Below are 15977 nucleotides of genomic sequence, written 5' to 3'. Positions count from 1 at the left end.
TGTGTAATTTCTAAAACTGAGATAGAATTCAACTTGCTTGCCACCTACCCTTTTCCCTCAGAAGCCAAGGTCCTGCCCTGACGTCCTGCCTCACGCTTTAACTCGGGAGCTCGGGGCGGCCCGTGCCCCTCCACTCACAGGGCCTCACCTTCATCTCTGCCTTCCCCCTCAGACCTACTGGTTTAAAGATGGGAAGCAGATCTCTCCCAAGAACGATCACTACAGCATCCGGAGCGACCCTGACGGGACCTGCTCTCTGCATACCGCGGCCTCCACCCTGGACGATGACGGGAATTACACGATCATGGCTTCGAGCCCTCAGGTGGGGATGCGCGGTGGCCTCGGGCCTGTGCCCAGGGTGGTGGGGTTTCCCGGGCAGAGGAGCTGCTGCTTGGCTAACGGGGAGTCATGCCTCTTTGACTTGAAACTGTTTTCCCAGTTCTCCACCCAGCGTGTTTTCCCAGGATAGAAACATTCTTTCTTAATATTTATCTGTTCCGTGAGATGTTTGTCTACATGAATAATTCCGGTGCAGATGTGCATTCTTTCCATAAATATTATTGAGAGCCTGATATGTACACCTGTCATGTGGGTGATGGAGCTGCAGTGCTTCAGGGGATGAGGTCCCGAGACAGAAGATAAGCCAGTAAACAAATGCATAAACCATGTGATTGCAGGTAGGGTTATGTTCTCAGGAGAAAGGAGAGTGAGGGGTATGGATAAGCTGTGGTAGGAAAACTCAGGAAGGAAAATGTTTAGAAGAAATACGCACACACCTAATTCAGTGGAACTTAAGTAATGTGTAAGTGTGGACAAATTATAATTTCGATGGAGCATACATCCAGCATTCAGGGTTTTTGTTTGTTTACACCCAGATGTTGTGTAGTTGCCCTTAGATTTAGGGTCCAAAAATCGGTTGACTACTTAGAATTTAACAGACAGCTACTGGGTACCATGTTCCCAATTCAAGCCTGCAAATTCTTTTTTATTGAATATCTTGTATATTTTAGGTGCTATACTGGGTACACAGAAATATGTAAGAAGTGATTTTGTGCCTTACAAGCTCAACCTCTGACTGGGTATTTTATGAAGTCTGCAGAAATCATGTAAATGACGCACTTTTAAAAAAATTTTTTATTTTATATTAGACGATAGTTGATTTACAACGTTGTGTTAGTTTCCGTTGTACAGCAAAGTGATTCACTTACACATATATATATATTCTTTCTCAAATTCTTTTCCCAGTTTGGTAAAAAACACTCTTTTTTAAAAAAGAAAGCTAAAGTTAACAGTTTTATTATGTAACTGATGAAGATTGCCCAGAACTTATCTTTTTAAAAAATCTCTGATCTATTTATATCATGCCCTATTTCATTATTTCTTTTGAAGAAAATATTAAGTGTTAGAAAATGAAGAAAACGATACAAACAATTTTAGCAAAGCGTACAGACTTCTGAAAGTTTGTACAGTGTTATACTGTCCTCGGGTTACATTGTCATGTAAAGATACATTTCTGCAGTGATGGTAAGAGTGAAACTGAAATTGCCCACAAATCAGGCTGTGATCCAGGACAGCCGACTCTGCACTGACAAGAAAGTTTCCAAGTTAACGCCTTCTTGAGTTTCTAACTTTTCAATCAACGAACACATGACCATCCCTTTGAAAAAGTCAGAATCACAACCTTTACTAATAAGTTACATTTTAATGCTTATTTGTGTTCGTGTTGTTTGTATTTGAGGGAACGAAAGTGGAACTTTCTCTTTTTTTAATTATATTTTTAGTATGTTTCCTTGACTACTTTTTTTTAATTGCATCTTTATTGCACTTTGTAGATATTGCGTTTCTTACAAATTGAAGTTTTGTGGCAACCCTGTGTTGAGTAAGTCTATCACTGCTGTTTTTCTAACAGCATTTGCTCACTTTACATGTCTGTGTTACATTTCGTAATTCTTGTTATATTTCAAACTTTTTAATTATTATTACATTTGTTATGGTGGTCTGTGATCTTTGATCTTTGATGTTACTACTACAACTCTATTAACCAATTTCGATTTTCAGTTTTCTGCCTCTTAAAAAAGTAGTGGAGTGCTCAACAAAATCCAGAATTTTTCTTCGCCCTGGGTTCTTTATTTCTCTTGTGCCCTGGAAAGGCTAGGGTGGGTTATGGAGCTAGAAAATTCACTGTGTTCCTTATGTGCTCACCATTCCTGGGGTCCCGCTGTCCACCTCAAGGCGTTTTTCCTAGTGAATGTTTTGAACTGTTACTGGAGTGAGCAGTTTTATAGATAGAACAAGAGAAATGTCACACTGCAGTTTTGAGTCTGCTTCTAGTCTCTTCAGGTGACGTAGCTTTCCATGTGGGGAAGTTCTAGCGGGAAGGACCAGGCAGGTGGCAGCGGGCAGGCGGCTGGGCTCCAGGGCGGCGGTCTCTGCATGGTTATTAAACCCCTGACCAACCAGGTGAAGGAGGGCTGAAGATGCCCGTTCAACATGGAAAAGGAGGAGCGGCAAAGTCAGAAGACGGAAGTGACGCAACGAAGACCAGGAGTGGAGACGTAGAGACAATTCGGAAGAGTCGGGGGTGCAGGTCGCGGTGCAGAGCCAGCACCCGGCACCGGGCAGGTCTGAGTTGGGTTCTGGCCGCGTGGCCTTTAGCAAGTCCTGAACCTCTGCGCCCGCTTCCTCGTCCATGAAGTGAGAAAAATAATACGAATTTAAACGATGCATGTAGAGTGCTTCGTTTACCTGGCATGTGACGGGCTTCCAGTAAGCGCAGGTTGTTGCCACTGTTTAAGTTCGAGGACGCTAGTCCCCCTTCTCGGAGCAGCACCCTGAGCTGGCAGGGGCCGTGGAGCCCGGCTGTGTCCCTCCCTCAGCGCCGTGAGTCCAGAAGTCAGCGCGGGCTGGAATCTCTCCCCAGCGCGGTGCTGGCGCGGGCACTTCCAGCCTCCACCCTGGGAGAGGCGTTCCCGGCAGGGGCGGCTCGGTTGCGACTGCGCGGCCGGGGCCCTGGGAGGAGGGCTCAGCTGCAGAGCCCACGTGCACAGCTGGGCTGGCGGGAGCCACGCCGCGGCCGGGAGGAGACCCCCAACGGCGGGGCGCTGCCCTAGTGCCGGGCCGTGCGCTCCGCTGCTTCACCGGAGCCCTGGCCACGCCCCCCGTGGCTCACCCTGTCTGGTTCTTCGCCCTTTACCTTTCGGAGGCGAGACAGAGAAATGAGCAGTGGCCGTTTACCTCAGCTCACCAGAAGCCCGGCTCTTCTAGCAGACTCGCCCGTCCTGTCTGTGAGTCAAGCAAGCAGCGGTGTGGCCGCCCTGGGTCCCAGAGCCCTCGAGGCCCCGGGACAGGGCAGGTCCTGATGCCAGAATCCCGCTGGCTCTCGAGGTCGGGCCCCCGAGGAGCCTCATTAACGGGGTGCGTTCTCGTAACTAAGCGTCTCCTTTCCTACTGAAATGACCGAAAGGCAGGCGTCTGAGGCGAGGCTCCTGAGGGGCATCTGAGGACATGCTAAGTGTGGGCGCTGGGCCTCAGCCTGACACGGTTGTGAGTCTTGGTGTTTAGGGTACTTGGCAGTCGCTCTTGCAAGTTTCTGAGTGAGTCGCCTGGTTGATGTCCGCGCGGGGGTGAGACTCCTCCTCCGGCCGGCTCTTCGGTAGCAGGTGTGTCCACACCTGCCAGGTGTGGGTTTTGTGAGTCATCACCGAGAAACTGGAGTGAACTTCCTGCCCACTTAGGAAAACGAAGTGGCGTTTCAGCCCTGACGAGCCGCGCCCTGTTGCTCTCCCTGCTCCCTCCGTGCTGCAGGTCGTCGCTTGCTGCTGTAGGAACACGTGACAGAAATGCTTCACGCTCCATAGTCTCACCTTCAGAAGCAGCTGCTACGGTACATAGTAAAGGACTTCGCCGTTCTCGTAATTTGTGAATGAAAACACGGTTTAAAAGAAGCATGATGTAAATAGGCACTGAAAATAAATCTCAAAAGTAAAAGCTAAGTTTTTCAAAATACATTAGTCCCAGAAGCATAGTGTGGGGTCCGCTGACCTGGGCTCCCTGCTTCTTTGATGCCCTTTGATACCTTCATTTTTTTCCACGTTATGGAAGGACTTGGGTTTGGGAGGGAGACAACTCCATCTCTTTTCTGGTGCACCGTGGCCTCCACGATGTGAAGTGACAGAGGGAAAGAGGAAAAGGCTGATGGAAAAATGAGTTCGGTAATGAAACACGGACGGCCGAGCTCTCCAGAGCAGCGGAAGATAATTCCCGAGAGCCAACAGAAGGGGTGAGAAGCAAAAAAAGAGGAAAACACGGTCAGCAGGTTAGTTTATAGAATAATTTTCCACCTGGGTCAGTCCTCAGGGCATAAGGAACACGTTAGATGTTGTTGATGGCGTGCAGTTTCCACCTGGGACAGAACACACTGCTCTGGGCAAGCACTGGCCGTGGAGCATCCTCAGCCCGGCAGCTCCCGGGAGATGGCCGCGCAGTTGAGCGGGACCATAAGGGCCTGTGACGCGTTACAGCAGGCGGCCGCCGAACCGAGGGCCACAGGCTCCGCCTACGTCCGACTCTAATCCCATCCTGAAGACACGGCGGAATGGAAACACAAATGTTTGACTTTGTTTTGCTGCGTTGCTAGGTTCCCCCGTCCTGCTCTCTGGTTTGGAATGGCTGTCGTGCACTGTTGGCTGCGTCCTCCAATTGCATTGTGTGTGCGAGCGGCGGGCTTCCCTGAGACCTGCGGGCCGCAAGTTAGATTTCATAAACCGGGAAATGCAGATGTTTTGTCCGTAGCACATAAATCACTGGCCTTGCAGGAGGCCTCAGATGCGCATTACAAGCTGGATGGTTAACAGAGAACCACCTTAAGAATTCAAACGCGTGGTTTGCGCTGTAGCTTTAAACACTGAGGACTTGTCTGGAATAGAAAAGCAGTGAGCAGCTGAGTTCAGTTTAAAAGGCTGGTTTGTTGGTTGTGTGTGTTTCAACGTTATGAGGTTTTCTGGCACCTTCCAAGCTTCCCTTCAGACATTCACTTCCGTTACTCCTTCATGTGTTAATGATAAAGCGAAATGAAACGAGACAGTTGAAAGCGAACGGACGGCGTTAAGTACCCTTGAGCCTGCAGCGACGGCAGTTTTACTGGGTTAACTGGCATGTTTGTAGGATTAAAATCACCGAATGCTCATTTTGGATGACCTTCCTCAGAAAACATTCAGACTTAAAAATCTCAGCTTCCTATCGTGCGCTTTGGAGGCGTCTTTTCAAAAATGCTTCCCTGGGTTCTGGACTGAAAATGTCAGAATTATACCACTCGCTACTTTGGTTGCTTTCTAAGTAGTCCTGTTCACTTGTTGTTAGTAATATATTTCGCCAGTATCAGTATATTATCAAACTCACAGGTCTGCCTCCTGAATTCCAGGCCCTTTCCCCTTTCCGTTCCAAAGTGGAGGATGGTGTGGGAATAAAAAGGTGATAGATGGCAACATAGGCCGTTTTCTTAAGTTCGGGAAGTTAAGGAAGATTCTGGGGCAGTATTTGTAGGGTTCTAAGCAATCTCAGTAAAAACCTTGAAAGCGTGCTAGAAATGTGTGCTCTTTACGGAGCAGCATGCCAACCTGTCACCGTGTGTTTGGGAGCGGGGAAAGGAGATGAAGTGCATCCCAGGCACAGACAGTGCTCAGGGTTGGGCAGGACCCCTTTCCTCCTGGGCCTCGGACGCAGCCGTCAGACACCTGGGAGGTACCTGTGTGCGTGGCGCCCCGCAAGCACCAGCGTGAGGTGGGGAAAGGTTGGTCTGCTCTCCACAGTCTCCCTCCTATGCTTGGAGTACTTGGCTTTTCCTCTAGAGTAAACTGCATCCTATTACCAAAAAAAGAGAGAGAGAGAGAGGAAGGAAAAGGAAAGAAGGAAGGGAGGGTGGGTGGAAGGAGGGAAGGAAGGAAACTCCATTCATATGGAAAAAAATGGTGTTGAACGAAACAGTTCCTATCCATCTGGTGGTGATTGTAGTTACATCTGTATCCAGTGCTATAAAAATTGAACATTTTGAGCGTTTAGCATGTGCCAGACACACCACCAAGTACTTGACCCCTGTTAACTCGTTCAGTCATCATAAGAGCCCCTCCCTGCAGGATGACCAGCAGGGTCCTGTTCCACAGATGAGGACCCTCATCTGGGGTATGTCGCCTGCCTCGTCTTTCCACTGTAAGGGACAGAGCTGGTTACAAACCCAGGGCAAAGGAGCCAAGGGCAGGCATCTGGGGCTCATCCCAGCACTGAGAGCCCTGAGGGGCCGGGGGGCACTGGTTAAAAGAGGCCTCTGAAGGAACCAAACAAGGTAAGAGCATACCGCGAGCAAAATACGTCTACTTGGAAAATTTCACTGGAGTCAGACAAGCTGCTGGGCCCATAAAAATCACCTTAATGTGCACACCTGATGTCACAGACCCAGAGAAACACAGCACCAGCAGCGGTGGCGGCGGAGTTAGCAGTGATGATGACATCAAGTACGTTTACTACTAACAAGATCATCATGGATTATATCATTTAATCTTTGCAGCACCCTTGTGAGGTATAGTGCCCCACCTTTTACAAAAGAAGAAATGTAGGCTTGAACAAATTTAGGATTTGCCCAAAGCTTTAGGAAAAAAGTCAAAACTCAAATCCAGGTTAGAGGAATTTTTTTTTTTAGCACCATTATCTGCTTCCCCAAATTCAAGGTTAAAGGTTGAATTTAACTTTTATCTTTATCTAACGACATACATCATTCGTTAATACTCACTTCCTTGGTGGATCCTCTGGGTTTTATACCACAAGGAAGAATCCACCCAAATCACGTAACTCTTTTAATCTCTCCAAATTAAAATTATTTGCCGAAGCAGATAGTAAGGAAACCATAGCATCAGTTCAGTGGAAGCTATTTGTGTGAAAACAAAACATACAATCCCTTGTCCTCAAGCTCCAAAAGGAATCATGGGTCTTCTGTGTCCCAGCCGTGATGACACATCAGCTGTGTAATTTATAACGGGCTCTTCTAAGCAAGTTATATCTAGATTTTCTGTAGCAAGTACAGACCGGGAGGGGTTCGATGGAATTGGTGTACAGATTTCAAGCTACTTTAGGGAATCCCAAGTGTTTGTAAGATCAGCGTGAGAGAATTCATATCGTGTGGCCTGAACTTCAGATACAGTTGATCTAAGTTGGAAATAACTCCCCTCATAAAGTTATATACTTCATTATACTTGGACATTTTCGGGAAAGGCAGCGCTTGTGGCCTCAATGGAGGAAGGTGCGTGTCCCGCGGTACAAGACCGCTTGAGTTTGTGTGTTTACAACAGCTCCTGGGTCCTTCCTAACCCTCCCGTCCACACCGGTACTGTGTCTTTGCCTTTCCTGGTGACGATGGCCTGAAGAGGTCCAGGCTTTGGGGAGACCCCGAGGGCCCCTCCCTGCATCCTGCCATGGGGTCCCCCTCCGTGTCCCCGCCAGCGTCCTCTCAAGGGGGGACTCAGAAGGCGGTTCAGGACCCACAGAACCCCTCTGCTTTGGTCACCTGTTTGGCCACCTGCAGTGACAGTGGGGGTCAGGGGTCAACTTTACTTTGACTCTAAGCGCTCCCTTCAGCCTGAAGCTATAGAACTCACCGAGGACGAGGGTGAAAAATCAGTCTGCGTCTCATGTTCCTGCCCTGCGTACTCCCTCTCGGTCATCGTCAGGGTTTAGGTGTCCTCCTGCTCGTCCTCCGGGGCCCTGCAAGGAGCGAGCAGAGGAGACCATCTGCTTTGCTGCTCTGCTGGACGTAGGGAGAGAGAAGTCCAGACCAGAAGGCGAAGTGGCAGGGCATTGATTCCTGTCGCCCGGCCCCTCTGTTGCTGTGTGTCCCTAGACAGCACTTATCCGATTCCCAGTTGACAAATTTGAGGGAGAAGACAGCGCGTGTAGCCAGATGTTATCATAACTTTATATGGGGTATAATCTATAAAACTATTGATTCACTGTGTTTTACACCTGAAACTAATATAATATTGTTACGTGAACTATACTTCAGACAAGATCAGGTGTGTTCAGGGTGGGGTGGCTGTAGACTTTATACTTCAAATAAAAAAATTTAAAGATTATAAAATACAGCTTTTCGTTAGAACAGGTCCTTATCATGTGACCCTCATGGGCTCAGGCATTTACTGCTCCTGGTTTTAAAAGCTCAAATATTGTCACTTCATGGGGACAGGGTGTCCCATAGTCGTCATGCTCCTTGTCGCCCCAGGCATGCTTGTTACGTAACGCTTATTTTTTCATGCCGGCCGCCCTTTCAATGTGCGGTTTTGGGAAGGGATACCACGAACATTTAAGAACTAAAAAGAAGACTGAAATGATCTGGTTTGATTTCAAGAGTTAGCTCCACGCAGTAGGTATGTAGCCTTGAAAGTGGCATCATCACAAGACGTCCCGGGGGGCGTGTTTCAGAGACAGGCTGGGGTCCCGCTGGTGCGGCGCGCTGGTCTGCGGGGAAGAGCGCCCTGTGGAGACCAGGGCAGCCGTGGCGGTGACGGGGGCGGTGCTGGGGCGCTGGCCGCTGACCGTCGGTCCCCTCTGTCCCCGCAGGGCCGCGTCAGCTGCACGGGACGGCTGATGGTGCAGGCCGTGAACCAGAGAGGCCGCAGCCCCCGCTCGCCCGCCGGCCAGCCTCACGGCAGAAGGTATCTCTCGCGTCCCTTCCCGGGCGCTGCTGCTCACTGTCACTGTAACCCAGCGCTGCCAGCATCTCGGGGACACCACAGGAGAGAACGTACTTGGGGGACAGGATGGGGCCACAGCAGGAAGCGTGGTGGCGTGTGCCTCCTTTCTAGCTGGGGGCGGGGTGGAGGACGTACCGGCTGGGCCTGGCGCCCTCCGACACGTGCTGCGTGTGGGCGGGCGGCAGCCACGTCACCACGGACACGCTGGTCGGTGGCACCCAGGCTCTAGCCACGCTTTCCTCACCAGCATCACGTGGGCTGCCCCCTGGGTTTCCTGAGATCGGCTCGTGTGCGAAGGTTCCTTGTCCGGTCGCTTAGGTCACAAGCTTGTCTCAGATCCTAGCTTCGTAGGTCAGACTTGCCCCATGGCCCCGAGCGAGTGCACGTGAGGATGGGCAGCGGGGCTGTGGTTCTCCGTGACACACGTGGCTACAGATGGGGCCGGTGACTGGGCCATCCGGCCCCTGGGCCTAGCGCAGGGGAGGACGTGCCAGGGAGGCCACCGGAGCAGCAGGGCACGGCAAGCAGCAGCGGGCGGGCTCACGCCCCGCGCGGGCTTGTGCCGGCGTTTGGGAGGCAGCTCCGGCCTCGGCACTCGCAGGTTTGATTCAGGCTTCTTGGGGCGGGACTTGGCGCACAGCATCACCTGCCCCCGCGCCTGTCAGCACAGCTGCAGCAGGTCCGTTCTCTCCGGCTTCACTCGGGGCCTTCCGTGCCTTTCAGCCGTTTGTGGGCCACTGACTCCTGAAAGGGCATTGTGCTCGTAAATGAGACCTGGTGGGTGAAGGCTGGTGATTGCTAGCGTATTATACTAATTTCTCATTTGCTTTGCTCCTACTTTTGCTACTGAAGTGTTTCTTAACTGACCTCCCAATGATCTCCGGCAGGGTTAGTTTCAACACCTCACTCCTAAGTCTTCCCTGCAGTCACTTTAAATCATACTGCTCTTAAAGGCGGCTCTGGCAGCATCCTCAAAACCAAGAAGGGTGCACAAAATCTCGAGATGTGCACAAGTTTATGTTAAAGCAAAAAAAAGGAATAAGAATTACTGCTTTAGGCATATGGTTAACGGATACAGAAGAAAACCTGCCTAAAATGTGATTTGTTTTCCTGGTTAATAAGAAAAGAAATTTTTATTAGAATGATATTCATTCTTTTTAAATAATAAGAACTTTTAATTTCCTGCAAGTTTACAATCACAGTGGAAACTGTCCTGATTTCTGTCGAAAAATATTTGGTAATAAATGAGCAACAGCTGCTGCTGCTTCTCATACAGCTTTAAACATATTTATTTAGGAAAAAATAGGTTACTGTTAGTTCCCCATTTTCCCCTTTCACGATTTATGCTAGCTGTAAGGGTTAGGATAGCAGATTATTTGAAGTCTGCAATTAGCAGATTATTACATGTATAATACACTTCCAAACGAAACAGGATTTTGTTTTACTGACTTTCTTTATGGTATGAACCCTGGGATTAGGAGCTAGGTAAGCAGGTAAGGAAATTATATTATTGCCCCATGTATTATAGAGAAGAGATAACTAAGAACCTGACAATACCTACTGTCTATTTATATTACCTATCATTTATGTGTCGTTCTCCTTCCTCCTCCTCCCCCCTTTCTTTCCATCTGTCTGTATTTATCTGTGTGTCATTCTCCCTCCCTCTTTCTCTGCCCCCATCTTTCTTTCCATCTATTTAACTATATTTGTGGCATTCTCCTTCCCCTCCCCCATCTTTCCCTCTGTGTGTATCTGTGTGGCATTCTCCCTCCCTCTCTCTCTACCCCCATCTTTCTTTCCATCTATTTAACTATATTTGTGGCATTCTCCCTCCCCTCCCACATCTTTCCCTCTGGGTGTATCTGTGTGGCATTCTCCCTCCCTCTCTCTCTGCCCCCATCTTTCTTTCCATCTATCTATATTGTCTATCTTTGTGGCGTTCTCCCTCCCCTCCCCCATCTTTCTTTCCATCTGTTGGTTTTCTCTCTCGTCCGAAGGTCTCGTTCGAGATCCAGGGACAGTGCCGACGAAGGTGAACCGATTCAGGAACGATTCTTCCGACCGCACTTCCTGCAGGCTCCCGGGGACCTGACGGTCCAGGAGGGCAGGCTCTGCAGGATGGACTGTAAGGTGAGGGGCTTGGGTGCCTCCCTTCTCCCTGCAATACCACTTCCCTTTAGTTCCTTTTGGGGAAATTATGTAAAGTATACATCTTTAAAATGTTTCCTAGCAGAAGAGGAGAGAAAATGAGTGGAACATACTAATATTTATATACATTTCAAATCATTCTTTTCCTTGATTTTTAAGTTTTTGTTGAATATGTCCTTTACCTAGAACCCTGTGTACCATACTCCAGAAAGTGAACTGGGAGGTTTTATCCCTCAGAGTCGCCCTTTTTGTTGAAGTAATGACTGTGTTGGATCTGTTCTCTATCCTGATCTTACTTATATTTACTCTGTTTTCATACACATTTCATTCCGTCGACAGTAGGGCTTCTTAACCAGGTCCTGGGGTGAGCAGGTCTCATCAGGTGTGTGGGCCTGAAATTACACAGGAGGTTGTATGTGGTACACCTGCCATCAGCTTCCCAGAGGACCTCGAGGCCAAAAATGTGTAGGAATCACTGGTCTGAAATTTTTTGATTGTTTTGTATTTTTGCCCCATTATTTATTGATCTTAAATTTAAATTTTAGCTCTGAAATATGAATACGCTTTTAAAAAAGTAATTTGGGCTCTCTCTGCTGGTTGTCTCTGGAATTGCAGAACACAAGATGTAAGGCACTTAGAGGGTTAACTCTGGGCTTGTAGAAATGTATAAAAAGCTTGTAGAAATGTATTTAAAATGTATAAAATACTTTCCAGCATAATTTTTCAATATAAATTTATTTTTTGGCTGCGTTGGGTTTTCGTTGCTGTGCATGGGCTTCTCATTGCGGTGGCTTCTCATTTTGGAGCACAGGCCCTAGGCGTGTGGGCTCAGTAGTTGTGGTACGTGGGCTCAGTAGTTGTGGCTCGCGGGCTCTAGAGCGCAGGCTCAGTAGTTGTGGCGCACGGGCTTAGTTGCTTCGTGTCATGTGAGATCTTCCCAGACTAGGGATCAAACCGGTGTCCCCTGCATGGGCAGGTGGGTTCTTAACTACCGCACCACCAGGGAAGTCCCTCCAGCGTAATTTTTTTAATTTTTATTTTATATTGAACTATAGTTGATTAACAGTGTTGTGTTAGTTTCAGGTGCACAGCAAAGTGATTCAGTTATGCATATGCATGTATCTATTCTTTTTCCAAGTTCTTTTCCCATTTAGGTTATTACAGAATGTTGAGCAGAGTTCCCTGTGCTCAATACAGTAGGTCCTTGTTGGTTATCTGTTTCGTAAATAGTAGTGTGTACATGTCAGTCCCAGTCTCCCAATTCATCCCTCCGCCTCCACCCTTCCCCCCGGTAACCATAAGTTCATTCTCTAAGTCTGTGAGTGTGTTTTGTAAATTAGTTCATTTGTATCAGTTTTTAGATTCCACATATGGTCTTTCTCTGACTTACTTCACTCAGTATGATCATCTCCAGGTCCATCCATGTTGCTGCAAATGGCATTATTTCATTCTTTTTTATGGCTGAGTAATATTCCATTGTATATATGTGCCACATCTTCATCTATTTATCTGTTAAGGGACACTTAGGTTGTTTCCATGTCCTGGCTATTGTAAATAGAGCTGCAGTGAACATTGTGGTACATGACTCTTTTTGAGTTATGGTTTTCTCAGGGTATATGCCCAGTAGTGGGATTGCTGGGTCGTATGGTAATTCTATTTTTAGTTTTTTAAGGAACCTCCATACTGTTCTCCATAGTGGCTGTATCAGTTTACATTCCCACCAACAGAGCAGGAGGGTTCCCTTTTCTCCACACCCTCTCCACCATTTATTGTTTGTAAACTTTTTGATGATGGCCATTCTGACTGGTGTGAGGTGATACATCACTGTAGTTTTGATGTGCATTTCCCTAATAATCAGCAGTGTTGAGCATCTTTTCATGTGCCTGTGTATGTCTCCTTTGGAAAAATGTCTGTTTAGGGCTTTGGCCCATTTTTTAATTGGGTTGTTGTTTGATGTTTGTTTTTTGTTTTTTTTTTTGTTATTGAGCCACGTGAGCTCCTTGTACATTTTGGAGGTTAATTCCTTGTCAGCTGCAGTGTTTGCAACATAATTCTTTTTACAGTATAAGTATACAGATTGAGTTTATATATATACAGTGTGTATATATTTACATGTGTGTATTTATTTGGGGTCTGTAACTGAGAATTCATACAGACCACCCGTAAAATGACATTTGAGTCCACAGGGGAAATTTTCTTTTAGAAAATTAGATGATGCCAAGGGATTACTATTAATTTTAATTTTATGTATAAAAAGGGAACTGTGACTGTAAGAAAAATCTGTTCTTTTAGAATGATACTTCATAAAGTATCAAGTATAAAGTTTGGGGTCTATTTTTAAAATACGAAAAATTACAAAAGAGAGTGAATCTAGGTGATGGCTTACATGGAGGTTCACAATACTATCGGCTCTACTTTTGATCACATTTAAGAAAGAAATCATAGCACTTTATTTTTCTGCGAGTGACACAGCTGTCCTTGAAATGCCTGCCTTTAAGAGAATATTGGAAACAAAAGGTAATCTGTTGATTTTACTGTTATGATCAGACCTGGACTAATGTGGAAAATCTTTTCCAGTGTATTTATCCTTTAAGAGGGAAAGAAGAATCATGGGAACAGGCCAGTCGCTACTGGGCTGCTGGGCCCCCGACTCACTCCCCGGACACTGACTGCCCCGGCCGGCTCTCAGCCTCCGGGAGTAAACGCCTCTGCTTCCCCCCGTTCCCACGGCAGCCAGAGCCGCCCACCTGTCCAGGCTGGGGCCCGCTTACAGTGACCCAGTTCCTGAGGTCAGGCTCGCCTTGCTGGGCTCAGAGGGAGAGGACTCGGCCTTCCCCTCTGCCCGGCCATGCAGCTCTGGCCCAGGTGGGCCCAGAGTGCGTGCGGCGTCTCCCTCCTAAACCTGCTGCGGCCTCGCCGGTACCTGACCAGCCAGGAGGGCCAGGTGTGCAGCCCCGGGCGGGAAAGCCCACCCCCTTCCTCCGTGCACCTGTGCTGGCCCGACAGGTAGAGCGGGCGTGGAGCGCCGGGGCGGCAGGTGGACGGATGGGAGGCTGCAGAGCCTGGCCCGCTTTTAGCCAGTGATTTAATTGTTTTGTGTAAATCCCTGGGCCTTTGCTGTGTGTGTCTGTTGCGGGGTGAGGCATCCTGGGGGCAGTATACGTGAGCGTCACACAGCATGAGTGCAGTTTGTGAGTTCTCTGGCGGATTTTGGCAGAGCTGATTCTCAAAAGAATTGGTTTACAGTCCCACTGACATCTTTCCGTATGTGATTTCCCACTGGTGCATTTGGGGTAGGGGTGAAAGGGCTTCCTTACTGGTGCTTTTCTTCCCGTTCAGAATGCAGAGCCCTAGAGTGAAGAGCTGACAGACGGTGGCCACCCCTCCCCTCACTGCACACCATGCTGTTAGCCGTTAAACGTGCTTTTGTCTGATCTCTGGTCAGCACGACTGTCGTGGTCTGGAGAGTGATGGTTTTTTTTAACGTTTCCGTTGTGAGGCTAATTTGTTGAGATGCTTTCTGGGTAATTTCGTATGTCTCCTATTACTTTCAAGGATTATAAAATAATAACAGCCCTGTGTCTTGGCTGCATTAACTAACGTCTCCGCAGCTACAGCAGCCTTGATGAGAGGCTTTGTCGTGAGCCGTGCGAGCTGAGTGTGAGTCCTTGTCATGGTTGGAAGGGCTCAGAGCCCTGGGCTGACATCACCCTCAGCATCTATAACCTGGGTGAGGAAAGACGATGGCGAACGTTTTTAGTCCCCATCTCACTTTTCTCTGGGTTGCTCTATAAGAAATGTTTAGAAGTGAGCCCGTGTGTGCCGAGAAGCTATTCAAAGATTTTAAGCAAAAGAGAAATGTGGGCTTCCCTGGTGGTGGTGCAGTGGTTAAGAATCCGCCCACCAATGCAGGGGACACGGGTTCGAGCCCTGGTCCGGGAAGATCCCACATGCCACGGAGCAACTAAGCCCGTGAACCACAACTACTGAGCCTGTGCTCTAGAGCCCACGAGCCATAACTACTGAGCCCACGTGCCACAACTACTGAAGCCCATGCGCCTAGAGCCCGTGCTCCGCAACAAGAGAAGCCCGCGCACTGCAACAAAGACCCAACGCAGCCAAAAATAAATAAGTGAGTAAGAAACGTGACCTGATGCTAAGAGCCTCATGTTGTCCTGAAGGAGGAGTCTGTGCCGGTGTCTTAGGTGTTCGTGACTTCGCTGTTTCCGTAGCAGAGGAATTCATTCGCATTTCTTCCCGGTTTAGGTCAGTGGGCTGCCAACCCCCGATCTCAGCTGGCTGCTGGACGGCAAGCCCATCCGCCAGGACAGCACCCACAAGATGCTGGTGCGAGAGAACGGGGTGCACTCTCTGATCATCGAGCCCGTCACGGCCCGGGACGCCGGTGTCTACACGTGCATGGCCACCAACCGGGCTGGACACAACTCCTTCAGCCTGGAACTCGTGGTCGCAGGTAAGTCCCGGGAACCTCTCCCAGGGTGAGCGTCAGATGTAGAAACAAACTAACCCATGTGGAAAGTACATCAAATCGCTGAAAAAAATAGACCATTATCATCAACGTGTTAAGACCTGGCAAGTCAGAAACATCACTTTTTCTTCGCTGTAGCCATGGTTATTTTTCTTCCCTTCCCCCGTCAGCCTGGCAGCCAGAGAAGAGGGTTTGAGCAGTTTTTCTGGGCCATGCCCCTTCTCCTGGGCCCCCAGTGTCACACGGGAAAGGCAGCGGCAGCCTGGCCTCCAGGAACCAGACGATGTGGGAGAATGTGCTCGTGCAGCAAGTTCTCCACGTAGACCTAGCTTTTGAAGTCATGTGCAGTGATTTCAGAATTCAAAACTGAAATGCTGTGATCTACCCCCCATGTCATAGACAGATTAAACTCAGGTTTGCTTTTTAATTGACTATATATCTTTACGAAATTTACCTACCAGAATAAAGTTTTACCCTTAGGTATGGGAAATGAGTTTATGGAAAGGTCTAATGTCCTAGGAGCTGAGCATGAATAGAGACCCTGTTCTCTGTGCTCATCTGAAAAAAGCAGAACGGAGCGTTTATTTCTCACCACTGCATGCAAA

At 48.4% G+C, this 15977-nt stretch overlaps 1 protein-coding gene across 5 annotated transcripts in view; it reads left to right on the top strand.

The window, feature by feature from the left end:
- The window catches only part of PALLD (palladin, cytoskeletal associated protein), a 398579-nt gene that overhangs the window by 377136 nt on the left and 5466 nt on the right, over positions 1-15977 (top strand). For all 5 annotated transcript variants that reach the window (XM_060155855.1, XM_060155854.1, XM_060155858.1 and 2 more), the window contains 4 exons: positions 173-322; positions 8602-8696; positions 10733-10865; positions 15150-15357. In XM_060155855.1, the coding sequence (XP_060011838.1) occupies positions 173-322; positions 8602-8696; positions 10733-10865; positions 15150-15357 (586 nt within the window). The remainder of the gene's footprint in view (positions 1-172; positions 323-8601; positions 8697-10732; positions 10866-15149; positions 15358-15977) is intronic.

The sequence above is a fragment of the Lagenorhynchus albirostris genome, chromosome 7 (assembly GCF_949774975.1).
Source record: "Lagenorhynchus albirostris chromosome 7, mLagAlb1.1, whole genome shotgun sequence".
NCBI lineage: Eukaryota > Metazoa > Chordata > Mammalia > Artiodactyla > Delphinidae > Lagenorhynchus > Lagenorhynchus albirostris.
Note: the sequence above shows the minus strand (reverse complement) of the source record. Positions and strands in the feature narration are given on the sequence as shown.